At 46.5% G+C, this 22,404-nt stretch overlaps 1 protein-coding gene across 3 annotated transcripts in view; it reads left to right on the top strand.

Moving 5' to 3' along the window:
- The window catches only part of RNF157 (ring finger protein 157), a 171,202-nt gene that overhangs the window by 112,270 nt on the left and 36,528 nt on the right, over positions 1 to 22,404 (top strand). For all 3 annotated transcript variants that reach the window (XM_068263676.1, XM_068263674.1, XM_068263675.1), the window contains exons 12-15: positions 3,072 to 3,184; positions 5,365 to 5,597; positions 15,821 to 15,926; positions 18,205 to 18,316. In XM_068263676.1, coding sequence (XP_068119777.1) covers positions 3,072 to 3,184; positions 5,365 to 5,597; positions 15,821 to 15,926; positions 18,205 to 18,316 — 564 coding nt within the window. The remainder of the gene's footprint in view (positions 1 to 3,071; positions 3,185 to 5,364; positions 5,598 to 15,820; positions 15,927 to 18,204; positions 18,317 to 22,404) is intronic.

Below are 22,404 nucleotides of genomic sequence, written 5' to 3'. Positions count from 1 at the left end.
TGTATGAGTGCTGGCAGCATTGCTGCAGAGGTTGAAAGGGTGGGGATCAAGACAAGCAGACGAGGACATGGATTACTGGAACTATGTCTGTGGTCTAAGATAACCTTATTTGGTTCAGATGTTGTCAAGCGTGTGTGGGGGCAACTAGGTGATGAGTACAGAGACAAGTGTGTCTTGCCTACAGTGAAGCATGGTGGTGGGAGTGTCATAGTTTGGGACTGCATGAGTGCTGCCAGCACTGGGGAACTACAGTTAATTAAGAGAACCAGGAATGCCTACATTTACTTTAACATATTTAAGCAGAGCACGATCCTCTCCCTTCAGAAACTGGCCCCAAGCACACCTCCAAGATGATCACTGCCTTGCTAAAAGATTAAGGTGCTGGACTGGCCAAGCATGTCTCCAAACCTAAACACTATTGAGCATCTGTAGGGCCTCCTCATATGGAAGGTGGAGGAGCACAAGAGAGTTAAGGCAGTGCTGGAAAATAATGGTGGGCGCACAAAATATAATTGTACCTATCAGCGGTTTAGACATTAATGACTGAGTATTGCTTTATTTTGATCGGATAGCAAATTTACACTGTTATATAAGCTGTAAACTGACTACTGTACATTGTATCAAAGGGCCTGATGCTTTTATATTGTAAAGTTGCCATGCGCAGGGAGTGTCATGCGCAGTACCAAATCTAACGCTCACATTGCTATAAGGCTAAAGGGTTAATGTGCGTCAGGCTCAAAGTGTCATCTACAGCGATGTCCTGAGAAAAGATACAATAGAATATTTACAAAAATATGGGAGGTGTACTCACTTTTGTGAGGTACTGTAGCTCCACCCCTTTCAGAAAATGGCCCTGGCCTTCTCTATATCTGATATATGGCCTCAACCTTTTCTAAATCCGGTGGAGTCAGGCCTCTTGCACACTGGATTATTGCATGTGCATGTTGGATTATCATGGCTCTGTACAAATTAACAAGCTGACACATCATTGCATTCCAGCGGTTCTGGAGGTGTGTTTAGCTTCTAAGGGTAACAATGGTTAATTTGCATATATTCAGCAGTGATGCTCTGGGAGACATCTCAAGCTCACTCCAACCTGAATTATCGCAAATTCTTTCTGTTTTAGGAAAGCAAACTTTTGTTTCTCTTGCACACTACATGCCATTCCCATTTGCGATTTTTAATCGTTACTGCGCGCTGCGTTTTTTCTGCGTTTTTTACTTTTGATGGTATCCAGGGAAAATCAGAATTGCAAATCGGATTTGCATTGTGCGGGGTGATCGGTCAGAATCCTCATTCTGAATACTTGCTCTATTTGTAAAGCTAGCCGTATATCTAGCGATGATGGGCAGATTCAGCTAAGAGACAAAATTCTCTCTAATCGAATCTGATTAGAGCGAGATCTGTCAGCTACACTGCAGTCCAATTCCCCATCAATTTCATGCTAATATCGATCCGGAATCGGCCTTGTGACGCCGCCCCCCCCCGGTGCCCAGTGCATGTTATACATTACCTGTCCACGGCCTCCGCTTGTCCTGCAGGCTCTGGGCGCACTCCACTCTCCATACACGCACACCCCACGTGGTTGCCTAGTAACGTGGCTGCGTGTATGACATCTGACGTCATACACGCGCCCTTACTAGGCAACCACGTGGGATGTGCGTGTATGGAGAGTGGAGTGCGCCCAGAGCCTGCAGGACAAGCGGAGGCCGTGGACAGGTAATGTATAACATGCACTGGGCATCCGGGGGACACTTAACATTAGGGGGACAGCGCCGGGGACGATCGTCCTGAAATTGCACCCCGCTCACCCGATCGAGCATGTCTGCCCAACATCTTGCAGCAGTCCTGAAATTGCACGCCGCTCACCCGATCGAGCATGTCGGCCCAACATCTTGCAGCAGTCCTGAAATTGCACGCCGCTCACCCGATCGAGCATGTCGGCCCAACATCTTGCAGCAGTCCTGAAATTGCACGCCGCTCACCCGATCGAGCATGTCGGCCCAACATCTTGCAGCAGTCCTGAAATTGCACGCCTCTCACCCGATCGAGCATGTCAGCCCAACATCTTGCAGCAGTCCTGAAATTGCACGCCGCTCACCCGATCGAGCATGTCGGCCCAACATCTTGCAGCAGTCCTGAAATTGCACGCCGCTCACCCGATCGAGCATGTCGGCCCAACATCTTGCAGCAGTCCTGAAATTGCACGCCGCTCACCCCATCGAGCATGTCGGCCCAACATCTTGCAGCAGTCCTGAAATTGCACGCCGCTCACCCGATCGAGCATGTCGGCCCAACATCTTGCAGCAGTCCTGAAATTGCACGCCGCTCACCCCATCGAGCATGTCGGCCCAACATCTTGCAGCAGTCCTGAAATTGCACGCCGCTCACCCCATCGAGCATGTCGGCCCAACATCTTGCAGCAGTCCTGAAATTGCACGCCGCTCACCCGATCGAGCATGTCGGCCCAACATCTTGCAGCAGTCCTGAAATTGCACGCCGCGCACCCCATCGAGCATGTCGGCCCAACATCTTGCAGCAGACCTGAAATTGCACGCCGCTCACCCGATCGAGCATGTCGGCCCAACATCTTGCAGCAGTCCTGAAATTGCACGCCGCGCACCCCATCGAGCATGTCGGCCCAAAATCTTGCAGCAGTCCTGAAATTGCACGCCGCGCACCCCATCGAGCATGTCGGCCCAACATCTTGCAGCAGTCCTGAAATTGGTGGCATTGTCGGTCAGGCATGCAATTGGCGGCACAGAATTTCATCTGATTCGATTACAATAATTGAATCGGATGGTGGATCGGCTGCCAAGACACCTAATGTATGGCTACCGTCATGGTTTTGATAAATCTGCTCAAGCTCTCTCTTTAGTAAATATGGGAACAGTATAGTATACTGGTCTTATGGACTTCATTGCCAATACATGAAAAGAGAATATTTTTAGCTATTTTTGAACTGGAAACACCCTGCAGTAATTGCTACCAGTTTGTGATGTGTTCACACATTTGTGCTTCGATCTCTACTAATAATGTGTATCTAACGTTATTCTTACTCTGATCTTCAGCTTTTCGAGCTCTTCTCCAGATTCGAGCAATGCGAAAGCTGCCAGGTCCACACTCACCGTCTGGCTTCAGCCCGATCATTGCAGCTCCGACCTCAGACTCTGAGGAGCACACGGTGAGTGTAGCATCAGCACAGCCTTTGTGTGATATACTTTCCTAGTGGTGTTGGGTCACCCCGAGCTGCTTGCTTACTCTGTTATACTGATTTAATAATTGAGCCATAGCTTTTCTCCTTAGAGGTATTTCAGTTCTATGAATTGTCTGGATCATGGAAAGGAAAGGGGTTTTTTTTTGGAGAGAAAATAACACTAATACATCTATATTATCCTACTAATAAATAAATGTGAAAGTACAGATGTTCGGATGTTGTGATGTTTGGATGTTTGTTACTCGATTCCTGGAGTAACATATAGGACACTTTTTATTCCCATAACCAATAAGTGGGCGGAGACAAATACAAATTTCACTGGAAAATGTAGACTGCAGCCATTCTTACACTGCTAATGGCAGGGTTCTCACACTTTCCACAGTTGATCACTGGGTGACTGGAATTAATATGCAGAAAAGTGGGTGGAGCCTACATAACCCAATCAAAATTCACCTTTTGATTTTCAAGGGGAATATTTACATGGCTGCCCTTCTTGCACTGTTAATGGCACAAGCCTCAAACTTGGTACAGTTGGTCTTTGGGTGACTGGGGTTCACATTCAGAAAAGGGGGTGGAGCCACAAACAGCCAATCAGATTTGTTTCATTTCCATGCAAATTATTGATGCCAAAGACTGCAAAGCTCACAAACTTGGTCATTGAGTAATTGTGTGTTAGGGTTAGAAAAAGTGGGCGGAACCAACACCAGTCAAATACATACCAGAGCAACGCCGGACAATCAGCTAGTACTATAAACCTCTCTCATCTTGGTGGCTGATAGACCATCCAATTTGATAATTATTATTGAATAAAAATCGGGGCCACCAAGTGCGTGCCCGATCGATGATGCAACGAAATTGTTTGTATGTATCAATCGGACATGCTGTCAGGTGACCGTGGTCAATCAGGTGCACCGGCGCTTTTTCCCCGGATGTATAAATGTGACACTCCCCGGGGTGTGTGTGTATATTACCTGTCCTGTGTCTTACCATGTGGACCCTCCCCTTTTGCTTTGTTTTTCAGGGGCATTTAGGTATATTTGTGTGTTTTTCGTGTTAAGTAATTATGAAACATGTAAATTTTGTTAACTTTTTCGACTATGTTTCTGCTTTTTGAAGTATTCTCCTGATCAAATTCCTTACATATATTTTTTAACATTTGTATCATGGTTGTTTCTTATTGATATATGTATACTTTTAACTATTGTACTATGTACTATGGACAGGAAGTAGTCTCAGCCTGCTCCTCCCCTCTGTGGGTGGTCCAGGGGAAGACACCTCTTGTTACCTTTTCCCTTTATAAGGGCTGGTGCACACCAAAACCCGCTAGCAGATCCGCAAAATGCTAGCAGATTTTTAAACGCTTTTTTTTATTTTTATGAGGCGTTTTGCGGATTGCTGCTGCGGTTTTCAGTATAGTAGATTTCATATATTGTTACAGTAAAGCTGTTACTGAACAGCTTCTGTAACAAAAACGCCTGCAAAACCGCTCTGAACAGGCGGTTTTCAGAGCGGTTTGCGTTTTTCCTATACTTAACATTGAGGCAGAAACGCATCCGAAATCCAAAAAATGCCTCACCCAGGCATTTTTCTTTCTGCAAAATGCCTCCCGCTCTGGTGTGCACCACCCCATTGAGATACATTGACCAAGCAGATCCGCAGCCGCAAGCGGATCTGAAAACGCCCATAAAGCCGCTCGGTGTGCACCAGCCCTAAATCCTTGTATACATGCTGTTAAACGTGCTATGAATAAGGAGCACTTGAGGTCCGAAACATGCCAGCAGAGTTTTGGGATAAGTCCCTAATAAACCTGAAGTGACATTGCAGCGGACCCCTCTTTCTTTACTGTGAAAGAGGCCTTAATCATTTCTTGTATTTGATATTTGTCTGACTGGCCACAGGAAAAAAAATATTATACCAAATTTCAAGAAAGTTGTCTGAATACTCTTTGTTTGTTTTAATGAAACAATCTCATTTCCAATAGAATGTCATAAAGCGTAAATAGTAAAAAACAAACAAACCATAAAACAGAACCTTTTAACCCTCGATAATTTCACTTTATGCAAACTAAAAGATAAGAATGGAACTGAGTATGCTCTCCATCACAGTGATCCTAATCACACGTTATTTCCCTGTTCCTCCCATGTTAGTCATCGGAACATGTTCCTCCTGGATATGAGGTGGTTTCTCTATTGGAAGCTTTGAATGGTCCTCTGACTCCATCACCGTCGGCGCCTCCATTGAGGGCTCTGGGGGAATCGCGGAGGCCCGGAGTGCTCCCTTCATATGGGAGTGACATCCAGCTGCCCCACCTACGCATGCACTCACCACTGCAGCACCTGTGTGGTAGCCAAGCTTTAAAGCTGAAAAAAAGTATTTCCAGGTGGGTATAGCCATCGCTGTCATATAAAAATGCTTAGATCTATTTCATTACCTTCCCGCAGAACCATTTTAGCACCCAGGGCACCTCAAAAGCACATTAAAAATGCATGCTAACACTGTTGCTCATTAATAAAAAAACTTATCATTTTACCTCTTCTTTTTATATATAAAAGTTTAGCATAGACGTTTATTATCCTATTTCTGCTGGTGGCAGGGCCTGCCCAACTGCAGAAAGTTCAGTTAGATGAGGACTGCTGTAATTATTTTATTGCACACATTAGCAGAGAGCAAACAAAAGCTTTTATCAGCAAGGGGTGGAGAGGTGAGACACTGTGCTGTAAAGAGTTTATAGAAGTCACACATACTATCTTTACACCTGCCCCTGGATAAATAAGGGCAACTAGAATGGAAGAAGGGAACATTGCAGCTCCTATAGCTATTAGAAACCAGCAGAAACTGTAGGGAAACCCTGTGTGACCAGCGCACTTTCACAGACTGCCATGGTGAGTTATCTAGGAAATGTTCAGGTCACAGAATAGTTAATACGCTTCTTTTTCTGGTTCGTGGCAGTTTTTTAAAAGACCGCACTCTAGTCTTGGCCCCTGCGGTCTTCTCCTGTATTGTGCAGATTCCTGCCCATCTGGCCTTGCCAGACATCGTGCCACAATATTTTGCTCTCCAAGGAGAGTTAATCATGCTGGAAATTGTTTTTCTGCAAGTGAAAAGCGCATTCAGGTGTGTACTAGCCCAATGATTAACATCGGTTGCAGTTTTCCTGTGCAGAAAATGCACAGAAACACTGATGGGTGGAGACAGGTCCTCACCATTAGACACTTAGCTCTAGTTCACACAAGCAGATTATACTTAGCTGTGATCTGAATAATGTCTCTGCAGCAGTCTTACTGTAACTCATTCCATAGGCAATAAATACCATAAGGGCTGAAACTGCAAGATATCTTAGTTACAAGTCATAGTTTGGTTGAAAAATCTGTTTATCAAGTTTGAGGCAAAAAAGTGGTACAAGGCTGCCCTGTACCCTCACATATGCCAGTTGATCCAGAGGAAGGTGAAAAACCCTTACAAGGCTTGGGCCTGTATAGAACCCGAGGTGGGTTTGAAGAATATTATCTGCATACAGAGGCTGGATCTGCCTATACAGCCCAGCCTCTGTTGCTATCCCAAACCCCCCTAAGGTCCCCCTGCACTCTGTCAGCAGCGTGGCTGTGATTTATGAGGGATTGCAAACAGCTTGTCAGAGCTGGCTGTGTTTATCTCTATAGTGTCAGTCTGCTGCTCTCCCCGCCTCCTGCAGAACTCCAGTCCCCGCCTGCATCCCTTCCCTCCCTGCTGATTGGAGGGAAGGGACGGGGGCAGGGACCGGAGCTATGCAGGAGGCGGGGGAGCAGCTGAGACTGACACTACAGATGTAAACACAGCCTCACAGCATGGCTGTGTTTTATGAGGGATTGCAGAGTGCAGGGGGACCTTAGTGGGGTTTGGGATAGCAACAGAGGCTGGGCTGTATAGGCAGATCCAGCCTCTGTATGCAGATAACATTCTTTAAACACACCTCGGGTTCTCTTTAAGGTGGCCACACACCATACAAATTTTTTTAAATATCTGTTAAATTTAAGAATTTCAATAATTTTTTTTTTATTGATTGTAACATTTCAAAAATATGACCAATGTACCACACACCTATGTTCAATTGTTTTCCTCAATTATGATAACAAATGATTGGAAACTCAGAAAATTGCTAGGGTGTGTATATTGATAAATTAACAATCCAACACACACCATACAATCTTTAGTAGAAATTGAAGAGAAATATCTGGCATTCCGAATCGATTTAACCAGTTCACCCCCAAGGGTTTTTATCCTAACGGACCAGAGCAATTTTCAGTTGTCAGCGCTCCTCCCTTTTATTCCCTAATAACTTTATTACTACTTATCACAAGAAAATGATCTATACCTCGTTTTTTTCGCCACCAATTAGGCTTTCTGTGGATAGTACATTTTGCTAAGAATTTTTTTATTCTAAATGCATTTTAATGAGAAACACAGAAAAAAAAGAAAAAAAATCATTATTTCTCAGTGTTCAGCCATTATAGTTTTAAAATTAAACATTCTCCTGTGGATAAAACAAACACGTTTTATTTGCCCAGTGGTCCCGATAATTAAACCGTTTAAATTATGTCCCTATCACAATGTATGGCGACAGTATATTATTTTGAAATATAAGTGTTATTTTTCTGTTCTGTTTTTTTTGCCATAATTACAAGCCCCTATGTAATAAATTAAAATTAATTTTCTCCCATAAAATATAGAATAAAAAAGCTGAGTCCCTAAGGCAACTATTTTTTTTTTTTTTTAAGCTGATTTTTTTTTACAAGTGTTTGTTTTTTTTTTTTGGGGGGGGGGGGGGGGGGGTTGTAAGTGTAATTTTATTAATGATGTGTATATACTTGAAAATGTATGTATTTTGTAGGTGTACACCTACACCTACAAAATACACAAGATGGCGCTAGTGAACACTCATAGGACGTGTTCACTTTTTTTTTTTTTTTATACACTTTATTAAACTGTTACATTTCCTGTTTATGTGAATGGACGTAGCCACTGTTCGCGGTCACGTCCATTCACTCCAGGCACTGCGATTGGGTAGAGGACCGTTCGGTCTTCTTCCCCAATCACCCAGCACGGGATCCCGACGGTAATGGCGGCGGTAGCGGCGCGCACACGGCGGTAGCAGCGGCGGGAATGCGCGACGTATTAAAACGTCATGTTGCCGTTAATAGCGGTAAGCATGACGTTTTAATACGATAGGTTGTCGGTAAATGGTTAAAACGAAAAAGAAAAAAGTGAAGTCCGATCGGATTTTTCAGTCGAATGAAAAAAAAGATTTCGATTTTCTTTGAGAGATACGATCGTTTTTTTTACGAATTACTGTAAAATCGGATCATTTTATTGTATTGTGTGTGGCCACCTTTAGGCAGTGTTCAGTTATCAGAATGACATGCTTTTTCCAAATGCGAGTTCCATTACCTAAGTGGACACAGCAGCAGCATAGCACATCGCACATTCGGCTTGATTCAGTAAAGTGTGATAACCGCTACCACAGCAGTTATCACGCAATCTGCCGTGAGCAAAGGTTTGCGCGTGCACAGCGTTACTTTGCATGATAAGCGAAGGTTTGCATGCGATCACGTGCAGTTTTCAAGTGAATACTGCACGTGATCACGCACAAACCTTCGCTTATCACGCAAAGTAACGCTGTGCACGCGCAAACCTTTGTGCGCGGCCGATTGTGCGAAAACTGCTGTGATAGCGGTTATCAGGCTTTACTGTATCAAGCCCCTTGTGTGCATTGTTCCATTTTCAAGCAAAAAATTATTGCATTTTCTGCACAAACAAATTTGAACCTTTCCTTTAAAGGGGAAAAAAAATCCCTTCACTTCTCCAGATGACAATCCGATAAAATCCCTGGATCAACACCGCCAGCAAGTACCTTGTAATTATAGCCGGTGGTGATCTTTGATGCAAGGAAAGCATCCTAACCCCATTTATAATGCAGAAATAGAATTTGCCATATCTACTTCCTGTGGTAAGATATTGCACAATTTAACCGCTCTTACTGTAAAGAACCCCTTTCTAAATGGCAGATCATGTCCTCTTGTCTTTTGTACAGACCTAGGGCCAAAAAGCTCACCTGCCAAACATTTGTATCACCCTCTGATGTAAATAATCAGGTCACCTCTAAGCCATCTTTTTTCCCAAGCTAAATAAACCAAGTTTCTCCAACCTTTCTTGGTAAATGAGACCTTCAATTAATTTAGTTGCCCATCGTTGTACCTGTTCTGTTACAACAATGTCCTTCCTGTAGTGGGGTGCCCAAAACTGTACCCCATATTCTAGATGTGGCCTTACAAGTGATTTATACAGAGGGAGTAGTGTGTGCCCCTCCCCAGCATCATGTCCCCTCCCCGAGCATTATGTCCCCTCCCCCTGCATCATGTCCCCTCCCCCTGCATTATCCCATATTCCAGATGTGGCCTCACAAGTGACTTATACAGAGGGAATAGTGTGTGCCCCGCCCCCTGCATCATGTCCCTCCCCCTGCATCATGTCCCCTCCCCCCGCATTATCCCATACTCCAGATGTGGCCTCACTAGTGACTTATACAGAGGAAGTAGTGTGTGCCCCTCCCCCTGTATCATGTCCCCTCCCCCTGCATCATGTCCCCTCCCCCTGCATCATGTCCCCTCCCCCTGCATTATCCCATATTCCAGATGTGGCCAAACAAGTGATTTATACAGAGGGAGTAGTGTGCGCCCCTCCCCCTGCATCATGTCCCCTCCCCCCGCATTATCCCATATTCCAGATGTGGCCACACAAGTGATTTATACAGAGGGAGTAGTGTATGCCCCTCCCCCGCATCATGTCCTCTCCCCCTGCATCATTTCCCCTCCCCCAGCATTATCCCATACTTCAGATGTGGCCACACAAGTGACTGATACAGAGGGAGTAGTGTGTGCCCCGCCTACTGCATCATGTCCCCTCCCCCTGCATCATGTCCCCTCCCCCTGCATCATGTCCCCTCCCCACGCATTATCTCATATTCCAGATGTGGCCTCACAAGTGGTTTATACAGAGGGAGTAGTGTGTGCCCCTCCCCCTGCATCATGTCCCCTCCCCCTGCATCATGTCCCCTCCCCCTGCATTATCCCATACTCCAGATGTGGCCTCACAAGTGATTTATACAGAGGGAGTAGTGTGTGCCCCTCCCCTGCATCATGTCCCCTCCCCCTGCATCATGTCCCCTCCCCACGCATTATCCCATATTCCAGATGTGGCCTCACAAGTGATTTATACAGAGGGAGTAGTGTGTGCCCCTCCCCCTGCATCATGTCCCCGCCCCCTGTATCATGTCCCCTCCCCCTGCATTATCCCATACTCCAGATGTGGCCTCACAAGTGATTTATACAGAGGGAGTAGTGTATGCCCCTCGCCCGCATCATGTCCCCTCCCCCTGCATCATGTCCCCTCCCCGAGCATTATGTCCCCTCCCCCTGCATTATCCCATATTCCAGATGTGGCCTCACAAGTGATTTATACAGAGGGAGCAGTGTTTGCCCCTCCCCCTGCATCATGTCTCCTCCCCCTGCATTATCCCATACTCCAGATGTGGCCTCACTAGTGACTTATACAGAGGGAGTAGTGTGTGCCCCTCCCCCTGCATCATGTCTCCTCCCCCTGCATCATGTCTCCTCCCCCTGCATTATCCCATATTCCAGATGTGGCCTCACAAGTGATTTATACAGAGGGAGTAGTGTATGCCCCTCGCCCGCATCATGTCCCCTCCCCCTGCATCATGTCCCCTCCCCGAGCATTATGTCCCCTCCCCGAGCATTATCCCATATTCCAGATGTGGCCTCACAAGTGATTTATACAGAGGGAGCAGTGTTTGCCCCTCCCCTGCATCATGTCTCCTCCCCCTGCATTATCCCATACTCCAGATGTGGCCTCACTAGTGACTTATACAGAGGGAGTAGTGTGTGCCCCTCCCCCTGCATCATGTCTCCTCCCCCTGCATCATGTCTCCTCCCCCTGCATTATCCCATATTCCAGATGTGGCCTCACAAGTGATTTATACAGAGGGAGTAGTGTATGCCCCTCCCCTGCATCATGTCCCCTCCCCCTGCATCATGTCCCCTCCCCCCGCATTATCCCATATTCCAGATGTGGCCTCACAAGTGATTTATACAGAGGGAGTAGTGTATGCCCCTCGCCCGCATCATGTCCCCTCCCCCTGCATTATCCCATATTCCAGATGTGGCCTCACAAGTGATTTATACAGAGGGAGCAGTGTTTGCCCCTCCCCCTGCATCATGTCTCCTCCCCCTGCATTATCCCATACTCCAGATGTGGCCTCACTAGTGACTTATACAGAGGGAGTAGTGTGTGCCCCTCCCCCTGCATCATGTCTCCTCCCCCTGCATCATGTCTCCTCCCCCTGCATTATCCCATATTCCAGATGTGGCCTCACAAGTGATTTATACAGAGGGAGTAGTGTATGCCCCTCGCCCGCATCATGTCCCCTCCCCCTGCATCATGTCCCCTCCCCGAGCATTATGTCCCCTCCCCCTGCATTATCCCATATTCCAGATGTGGCCTCACAAGTGATTTATACAGAGGGAGCAGTGTTTGCCCCTCCCCCTGCATCATGTCTCCTCCCCCTGCATTATCCCATACTCCAGATGTGGGCTCACCAGTGACTGATACAGAGGGAGTAGTGTGTGCCCCTCCCCCTGCATCATGTCTCCTCCCCCTGCATCATGTCTCCTCCCCCTGCATTATCCCATATTCCAGATGTGGCCTCACAAGTGATTTATACAGAGGGAGTAGTGTGTGCCCCTCCCCCTGCATCATGTCCCCGCCCCCTGTATCATGTCCCCTCCCCCTGCATTATCCCATACTCCAGATGTGGCCTCACAAGTGATTTATACAGAGGGAGTAGTGTATGCCCCTCGCCTGCATCATGTCCCCTCCCCCTGCATCATGTCCCCTCCCCCTGCATCATGTCTCCTCCCCCTGCATTATCCCATATTCCAGATGTGGCCTCACAAGTGATTTATACAGAGGGAGCAGTGTGTGCCCCTCGCCCTGCATCATGTCCCCTCCCCCTGCATTACCCCATATTCCAGATGTGGCCTCACAAGTGATTTATACAGAGGGAGTAGTGTGTGCCCCTCCCCCTGCATCATGTCTCCTCCCCCTGCATCATGTCTCCTCCCCCTGCATTATCCCATATTCCAGATGTGGCCTCACAAGTGATTTATACAGAGGGAGCAGTGTTTGCCCCTCCCCCTGCATCATGTCTCCTCCCCCTGCATTATCCCATACTCCAGATGTGGCCTCACCAGTGACTGATACAGAGGGAGTAGTGTATGCCCCTCCCCCTGCATCATGTCTCCTCCCCCTGCATTATCCCATACTCCAGATGTGGCCTCACAAGTGATTTATACAGAGGGAGTAGTGTGTGCCCCTCCCCCTGCATCATGTCTCCTCCCCCTGCATCATGTCTCCTCCCCCTGCATTATCCCATATTCCAGATGTGGCCTCACAAGTGATTTATACAGAGGGAGCAGTGTTTGCCCCTCCCCCTGCATCATGTCTCCTCCCCCTGCATTATCCCATACTCCAGATGTGACCTCACCAGTGACTGATACAGAGGGAGTAGTGTATGCCCCTCCCCCTGCATCATGTCTCCTCCCCCTGCATTATCCCATACTCCAGATGTGGCCTCACAAGTGATTTATACAGAGGGAGTAGTACACCAGAATCTTGTGCTTTTATTTCCTGTTTTATGCCTCCCAGAATTGTATTGGCTTTAGCTGCTGCTGCTTGACATTAAACATAATCTAAACAAAACAAGGAACGCTCTGGTGTGTATTAACACTTTTAATACACTTTGTTTAAAAGAATTGCACTTACAAGATGCTACATTTAATAAGGCATATAATAAAATCAAGGATCTCCTCTGCGGTATCCGCTTCCGGTCTTTCCCCGATAAGCCGTGGTCAGCAGCGTGGATGTATGAGCCGGTGTACTCAGCGAGGAACAGGTGATAGGCAGGGACAAGATCCTATAGCAAGCATGCTGTCATTGTCATTACACAACTATACATGCTGACAGAAACAACACAGAGGACAACTTCATCCTGACCTGGACAGTGGCAGATCTCCCAGGAGTGGACCTCACGGCAGTCCTTAGTTTAACTCTGCCGTGTTTTTTTAGTGCTGACAAGAAGTTGATAAGATGGTAGTGATTGACTTAAGTTGCCTATACAGCAGATGGTGTATGGGCAGATTGACCAAGAGACAGATCTCTATCTGATCGAATCTGATCGGAGAGAGATCTGCCGGCTGCCCACACACCAAAGGCTGATTCCTGATCAATTTCAGCGTGAAATCTGTCGGGAATCGGCCTTGTGACTCTGCATCTGCTGCTTCGCTGTACCCCCCCCCCCCCCCCACATGAGTACCTGACCTGTCTGTATTGGCCACTGGCTGAGTTCTCTGTCGTCCATCCACATACATGTGCTCCTGTGTGACGTCACACATGCACCCACATACAGTGGGATGCGAAAGTTTGGGCAACCTTGTTAATCGTCATGATTTTCCTCTATAAATCGTTGGTTGTTACGATAAAAAATGTCAGTTAAATATATCATGTAGGAGACACACACAGTGATATTGGAAAAGTGAAACGAAGTTTATTGGATTAACAGAAAGTGCGCAATAATTGTTTAAATAGAATTAGGCAGGTGCATAAATTTGGGCACTGTTATTATTGTATTCATTCCAAAACCTTTAGAACTAATTAATGGAACTCAAATTGGCTTGGTAAGCTCAGTGATCCCTGACCTACATACACAGGTGAATCCAATTATGAGAAAGAGTACTTTTAATTTTCTCTGAAGAGTAGCAACATGGGGGTCTCAAAACAGCTCTCAAATGACCTGAAGACAAAGATTGTTCACCATCGTGGTTTAGGGGAAGGATGCAGAAAGTTGTCTCAGAGATTTCAGCTGTCTGTTTCCACAGTTAGGAACACATTGAGGAAATGGAAGACCACAGGCTCAGTTCAAGTTAAGGTTCGAAATGGCAGACCAAGAATCTCGGATAGACTGAAGCGACGAATGGTGAGAACAGTCAGAGTCAACCCACAGACCAGCACCAAAGACCTAAAACATCATCGTGCTGCAGGTGGAGTCACTGTGCATCGTTCAACCATTGGCGCACTTTACACAAGGAGATGCTGTATGCGAGAGTGATGCAGAGGAAGCCTTTTCTCCGCCCACAGCACAAACAGAGCCGCTTGAGGGATGCTAAAGCACACTTGGACAAGCCAGCTTCATTTTGGAATAAGGTGCTGTGGACTGATGAAACTAAAATTGAGTTATTTGGGTGTAACAAGGGGCGTTATGCATGGAGGAAAACAACACAGCATTCCAAGGAAAACACCTGCTGCCTACAGTAAAATATGGTGGTGGTTCCATCATGCTGTGGGGCTGTGTGGCCAGTGCAGGGACTGGGAATCTTGTCAGAGTTGAGGGACGCATGGATTCCATTCAGTATCAGGAGATTCTGGAGACCAATGTCCAGGAATCAGTGACAAAGCTGAAGCTGCACTGGGCTGGATCTTTCAACAAGACAACGACCTTAAACACTGCTCAAAATCCACTAAGGCATTATTGCAGAGGAACAAGTACAATGTTCTGGAATGGCCATCTCAGTCCCCAGACCTGAATATAATTGAAAATCTGTGGTGTAAGTTAAAGAGAGCTGTCCATGCTCAGAAACCATCAAACCTGAATGAACTAGAGATGTTTTGTAAAGAGGAATGGTCCAAAATACCTTCACCCAGAATCCAGACTCTCATTGGAACCTACAGGAAGCGTTTAGAGGCTGTAATTTCTGCAAAAGGAGGATATACTAAATATTGATTTCATTTCTTTTTTGTGGCGCCCAAATTTATGCACCTGCCTAATTTTATTTAAACAATTATTGCACACTTTCTGTGAATCCAATAAACTTCATTTCACTTCTCAAATATCACTGAGTGTGTCTCCTATATGCTATATGTAACTGACATTTTTTATCATAACAACCAACGATTTATACAGGAAAATCATGACGATTAACAAGGTTGCCCAAACTTTTGCATCCCACTGTACATGGCAGAAAGCACGTGGGGCGTGTGTATGTGGACAGAGGAGGGTGCATGGAGCCAGCAGCAGACACAGACAGGTAAAGCATTGATGTACAGTGCACCGAGGGGAGGGGGGTTGGAAGAAAGCGCAGAGGGTTCCATTGCATCGTTGATAATCCCGATATTGCGCGCCATTCCTGCCCCCACCGGATTGAGCGTGTCGGCCATACATCTTGCAGCATGTTCGATCAATACGTGCGTCCAATTTCGGCCCGCGGTTGGGCATGCTCTTGGCGCCACCAATTTTCATCTGATTTGATTATAATAATTAGTATTGATTGCACCTTACTGCAGGTTAGTGAATCTGGGTCAGTATTCCTGCTGCCTGTTATGGATTATAAACCCTTAAGAAATGTGATGATGGCAAAGGTTACTGTACAATGAACATTACTTTATGCACTTTTGTAATGAAACTCTTGGTTAATGTTCGGTAATGTGTTTCCATTGCAGGTCCATTTCCCAGAATTCATCTGTCTTACAAGAGGATGAGATGGAGAAATCGTTTAGTGATGCAGAGATTCGAACTCCAAGGAAAAAAAACCCTCAGCTAGTTGAGGTCAGTATAAGGATATTTGGGGTCCTCCAATGGCTCAATAACCTGGGCAAGATGGAGAAATCATTCACTCTGGTTCCAAATCCTTAATATGCTAACCAAACTCCTTGATATAGCTTAGCAGGCTGGCAGAGACGTTTGATACTCAGATGATCCACACTTGAGATTCATTGTCTCAGATGTGGTTGGTAATTGGGGTCGGACCCGCCTCTAAAGCTGTGCACATAAATTAGGTTTTCTTTGCTCAAAATCATCATTTGTGATTATTCTCTGTGAAAATGTAAGATAAGTATCAATGTCTTACAATGTTGTCGGTGATCAGATGCCTTATATGTTTCTAATGCTGCTACACACGATGCGTTTTTTTCGCTCAATTTTCCGTTTGATCGATTCTCCATTTGATTTTCCGCTAGATTCTGTTATCTTTTTTTATCAATTTCCATTCACTTCTATAAGAAATTGACCAGAATAACGATTGGAAATAATATCGGACATGACTGAATTTATCTATTGAACCATCTATCTGGGGAAAAAACGTATGGTGTGTACCTAACACTAAGCTACCTACACAAGCTAGAATAACTACCGTAGGTGGCCTATAACGTCCGCCTCTCCTGAGACTCTACATGTGTACATAACAATAGCCTCTGCGGCCCCCATGGGGAGGGGGAGGGAGCTCTGGGAGCTGGCTCCGCCTCCCTTATCCCAGTGGAGCTGTGTAAATATTTACCTGGTTTTGTTCCTGGAAAACACTCATTGTATGCTGCCCCCCTCTGGCTCCCGGTCACATGACATGCGTCAGAAAACGAGCATGCAGCAGAGGAAACGGCTGTCGGTAGGAAACCAGATGCGATGAGAGCATGTAAATACATTGACACCGCTCTGCTGCATTCTGCAAGGGTGAGGGGAGGAGGCGTGGGCCCCGTAGCCCCCGATCCCGGATGTGTTGGGGGGTGCAGTTTGCTGCAGGCGGCCCCATGATTGTTAGGTCTGCTGGGGGACCTGAAGGTACCTTCAATCCCTTTATAATTTGAATTGGAAACCTTCCTGTTGAAATAGTTCACCGTGATGTTGTGCCCAGTCCTCAATCTCCTATGGGGCTGCTGACTATACACAGAGTCCCAGTCACAATTGCCAAACAGAAACTAGTTATGCTAGTAGTACAATCCAGATTGTAAAACCTTAAAAAAAACAGAAACACAACAGAGTGGACCTTTTCATGGTAAGTATTGCCTCAACAGTACACCCTAGTGCTCACACACACTGCGGGAGGGAAAAAGAAACCAAGGGCCAGGGGAAAACCCACAACCCCGCTCACCAGAGAGCTTCTTTCACTTCTGCATATCAATAGGTCTGTGCTGTATATGACCTAAAAACACCAAAACGCTCTTCATCGCATAAAACCGCTTTAATAAGATTCCCAATGGCCCCCAAGTAAAAACTGCGTGCATAAAATACACTTGCACAGTTACATATCACAATACCACATCTCTGTCGGCGCCGGTCACCTCTCACATGTCCAGGCCACGTCTGTCCAGCGTGCGTCCTCCAAACTCCGCCCTACGCGTTTCGTCACGTGGGCTGTGACTCGTCAGGGGCTAATTCTGTTGAAATACTGGCTATAAAGCCAATCTCACTCCTTCCATATTAACCCATTAGCAGATTCACATTTTTCATTTGAAATCTGCTGGTGCATTCCAAGTGCAGCCAAACGAGCGGGGGGGGGGGGGGGGGGGCTGTTATAGTTACCTGATATGACATGTGATCGGGATCGCCTGATATGACATGTGATCGGGATCCAGGAGACCATGACAGCGTTACAGCAGCACCCGGTGGTGGAAGAGGGGTGATGGAAAAGACTCGTCCATCACCCGTCTTGCACAACCGGCTGTAACGTTGTCAGGGTCTCCTGGATCCCGATTACATGTTATGTGCTCTGAACCGAGAAGACTTGTCGGGATTATATCGCCGCCGCAGTGGAGGAGGAGGAGGCCGATCCAGCTGTCCGGACAGGTAACTATAACCGCCCTGTCCCGCCCACTCTGCATACCCCTCCGGCTGGGGAAGGCACACTTACCCAGGCTGGGGAAGGCACACTTACCCAGCAGCAGGAGAATGTGACACTTGGTTGCTGGAGGATTATGGAAAAGATGGATGATGTGATGATTGGGCCCACCAGCTCTTCTTGCTTCATATAACAGGATCTGAATACTCTGAATGAACAAACATATAATCTCCCACTAAGACGTAGACTGTTACGGTTATTTATGTTTTGCCACAGGAATGCAGTGCGACACCAGAGAGTGAGAATCTAACACTGTCATCTTCTGGAGCCATTGACCAGTCTTCCTGCACCGGGACTCCTCTCTCTTCTACCATCACCTCTCCCGAAGGTCAGGGAGTCGCTATTTCTACTTCATTTACAAAACAGCCATGCATTCAAAGCACTTTCAGCATCCACAAGCTCTGGGTGTCAGCAGCACGTCATCAATATGTACTGTATATATAGAACTGACTCAGGCTGAGCATTGAGGGGCCTATAGACCTAATACGTTGGGTGTTTTTAGCAAATGCCAGTAAAATGACTGTGGTTAGGCAGCAGAAGGCAAGATTACTGGAAGCTGTGCTAGTTAAGGCCTCGTTCACATCAGGGCCGTTTCTGTGCGCTTTCCACAGCGCACTGCCCTGTGCGTTCAGCAAGGTATTCATTTTTCCATGTAACTAAATGTAGCTGGTTCACATCTATGCGCTGCGCTGAGCAGCGTTACAGAAACGTAGTGTTGCAGGCATTTCTGTGCGTTGAGCTGGAAAGCGCACAGCAATGCAAGTGAATGGGTCCGCTTTTTTAGCGCATAGAAGCGCGTACAAGCGCATAGAAGCGCATGCGTTTTTTACCCCTAATTGGAGAAAAAAATACATTTACATACAAAAACAAAGTTTTATTGACAACTGCTGCTGCTACAGTAAGCAAAACGTGCTTTAAAGAAGCGCAGCGCAACGCACAAAAACGCGGACTAAAGCGCGCACAAGCGCATGCGTTTTTTACCATGCGCTTTAACACGTTTTTCAGCGCAGCAGATGTGAACGAGGCCTAAGTAGCGTGCATTGCATAATTAGCACAACCTGTTACTCGGGTAACGCAGTCGTTGGTAGTGTAACATGTGTTGCGCAAATAGTGTAACATGTGTTACGCAAGCAATGGATAACATGTGTCGCACTAATTGTACAATGCCTGCTTCTTAACTGACTTAAAGGGAACGGGAAGTGAGAGATCTATAGAGGCTGCCATATTTATTTCCTTTTAAAGGATACCCGAAGTGACATGATGAGATAGGCATGTGTATGTACAGTGCCTAGCACACAAATAACTAGGCTGTGTTCCTTTTTTTTCTTTCTCTGCCTGAAAGAGTTAAATATCAGGTATGTAAGTGGCTGTCCTGACTCAGACAGGAAGTGACTACAGTGTGACCCTCACTGATAAGAAATTCCAACTATAAAACACTTTCCTAGCAGAAAATGGCTTCTGAGAGCAAGAAAGCGATAAAAAGGGTCAATAGTTCATAGATTTTTAGCTCTGGCATACTTCAATTAATGTGTCATTGATCAAAAACAATAAAACAGTTAAAACTTAAAGTAGATTTAAATATAAAAAAAAATGTGGAATATCCTACAAAAGTCATTTTTAGGAGAAGGAAGATAGATACAATAGTTTATTTCATTAGTTTATTTTCGCTTCGGGTGTCCTTTAAACAATACTAGTTGCCCGTGAGTCCTGCTCATCTTTTTGGCATCAGTAGAGTCTGAAACATCCATGCTGCTAATCCATCCAGACGTGAGTCAGAGACATATGATCTGCTGCATGCTTGTTCAGGGGCTGTGGGTAAATGTATTAGAGGCAGAGGATCAGCAGGACAGCCAGGCAATGTACACTGTTTAAAAGGAAATAAATATGTCGGCCTCCATAGCCAATATGCAATTAATGCTTTCTCCTAGATAATTTTTCTTTAAAATAACTTTTCAGAACTTCGCAATTGAAAAAGTACCCCCCTAAAAAGTAGGTGAAAAAGTACTATCAAAATTATTTTGAGTATTTTCTCACTTGCTGGTGGTTTAAAGGGCCTTTTATTGTCTGAAAATGTCACCTAGGAGAGATGTAGGAGAAAATGGCCTTTTAAACCCCCAGCAAGCAAGAAAAACGACTTTCCAACACGATGTACAGAATGCTTGCGCTAGGCAATGTTACTGGTATTTGCTGAATGTGTCCCTTTGATTGGTTTCATATCGGTTACTTTGCCCAACAATCTCCAGTATGAATGCCGGTCAGCCCTGAACAATGAATGTCTGTCTTACAATGTATTGTTTGTCTCTTACAAGTGTCAGGCCAGTATTGCATCGCTATGGAGCCATTGTTTCATCCATTCTGCACCATCTCTGTGTTGCCATTCTGTTGCCTGAACATGGTCTATCTATAGGTGCTGTATTGGCATGAAATATTCTTTATTGTCTCTAGGGTTCCTACCTCCAGATCTCAAGTGTTTAAAGTGAATGGGAACCACATTTAAAAAAAAATGAATTAAATACTTACCTAAGGAGAAGGAAGGCTGTGGGTCGTATAGAGCCTTCCGCCTCCTCTCTCGGTGCTTCTAACCATTGCTGGCTCCCCCCGTTTCAATCCCCCGCTGAAAGGGTATTTGGAAGTCTTCGGGAGCCGTGTCCTCCTGAAGACGTGCGGCTCTATACTGCCCAGGCGTGAGCGTGCAAGAGAGCGTGCTTGCGCAGGTGCAGTACAGGGCCGCCCTTCTTCAGGAGCACTCAGGCTCCCTGAAGACTTCTGAAGCCTCCTTCGGCCGTGTAAAGCAGTATTTGACTAATTTAGTCAAATACTGCTACCGGGCTACTGAGCGAACGGGGGGACCAGGAGAGGAGCCGGAAGGCTCTATAGGACCCAGAGCCTTCCCTCTCCTTGGGTAAGTATCTGGCTCATTTTTTTAAATGCGGTTCCCATTCACTTTAAAGAGACTCTGTAACAAAAAAAACCCTGGGGGATACTTATCTTGGGAGCCTCTGGATTCTAATGAAGCTTCCTTCATACTCCTAAGCCTCAGGAATCCAGCGCTGGCTCCCTTGAATATATGGCTGACAAGGATGTCAGCTGTGGTGCAGGCGCAGTAGCTCCTCTGTAATATTTACCTATTGCAGTCATGCAGAATAGCGGCCTTCTGATCAGGCAGAAATAGCCGATCCTGATTGGGTCCGCTCTGCTGTGCAGGCGCGAGTCACTTGAGCCTGGTCAGAAAGCCGCCACTTCACCTGCGCAGGATCGTGGTAGGTAAATATTTACCTCGTCGTTGTTTGGGGTCTGCCAGCACTAGATCCCGGAGGATGAGGAGGACAGGGGAAGCCTTATTAGGATCTAGAGGCTTTTTCCTCCCGAGGTTAGTATACCCCCTCCCCAGGGCATACATACAATATATCCTGTCGTGCTGAATGACGGCTCTTCCTGCTGCCGCAAATCTCCCCAGCGGCATTACATACTATTCCCCCTCCAAGTTGTGGCAAGTCGGAGGGAGATGTAATGAGGGGTCCGGTAACCGCCAGCGCCCTGGATTACCCTTATGCACTCCGCGCAGCATTACAGTGCCGAAACCACTTCACCCCCAGGGGCTGTTATTCCTTATTACAGATTTTCTTTAAGAAATAAAAACATACTTATCAGATCATCTCTGTACATTTCAGCAAGCGGTATTTCACTAAGCTGTATTATACAGACTTACCCATGTGTGCTCTCACTGCTGCTCTGAAGTACTGCATGTGCTTCACTGCAAAAGCTGCTTCACTGCTTGTATCTGCTAGTGAGCCCACTGTCTGTGAGGCAATCCTAAGCTCCGCCTCTGAGGGGCACATGGGAATGGTGTGCATGGCTCCGCCCACTGCCTGTGAGGCAATCCTAAGCTCCGCCTCTGAGGGGCACATGGGAATGGTGTGCATGGCTCTGCCCACTGTCTGTGAGGCAATCCTAAGCTCCGCCTCTTCGGGGCACATGGGAATGGTGAGCATGGCTCCCTCTACTGTCTGTGAGGGAATCCTAAGCCAATCCTAAGCTCCGCCTCTGAGGGCCACATAGGAATGGTGTGCATGGCTCCGCCCACTGTCTGAGGCAATCCTAAGCTCTGCCTCTGAGAGGCACTTGGGAATGGTGTGCATGGCTCCGCTCACTGTCCCCAAATGATGCATTATAAATAATACATTCTGCACACAGGAAGTGATTAGTATTATGTAGTTTCCATTTAAAGAAAATGGAGGGGGTACTCACCTGGGGTGGGGGAAGCCTCCGGGTCCTATTGAGGCTCCCCTGTCCTCCTCGGTCCCACGGCTGCGGAGATAAAGCTCCCCGAACAGTGGGGATGTAAATATTTACCTTCCCGGCTCCAGCGCAGGCGCAGTATCGGCTCTCCGCTCGGAGATAGATGGAAATAGCTGA

The sequence above is a fragment of the Hyperolius riggenbachi genome, chromosome 12 (genome assembly GCF_040937935.1).
Source record: "Hyperolius riggenbachi isolate aHypRig1 chromosome 12, aHypRig1.pri, whole genome shotgun sequence".
Taxonomy (NCBI): domain Eukaryota; kingdom Metazoa; phylum Chordata; class Amphibia; order Anura; family Hyperoliidae; genus Hyperolius; species Hyperolius riggenbachi.
Note: the sequence above shows the minus strand (reverse complement) of the source record. Positions and strands in the feature narration are given on the sequence as shown.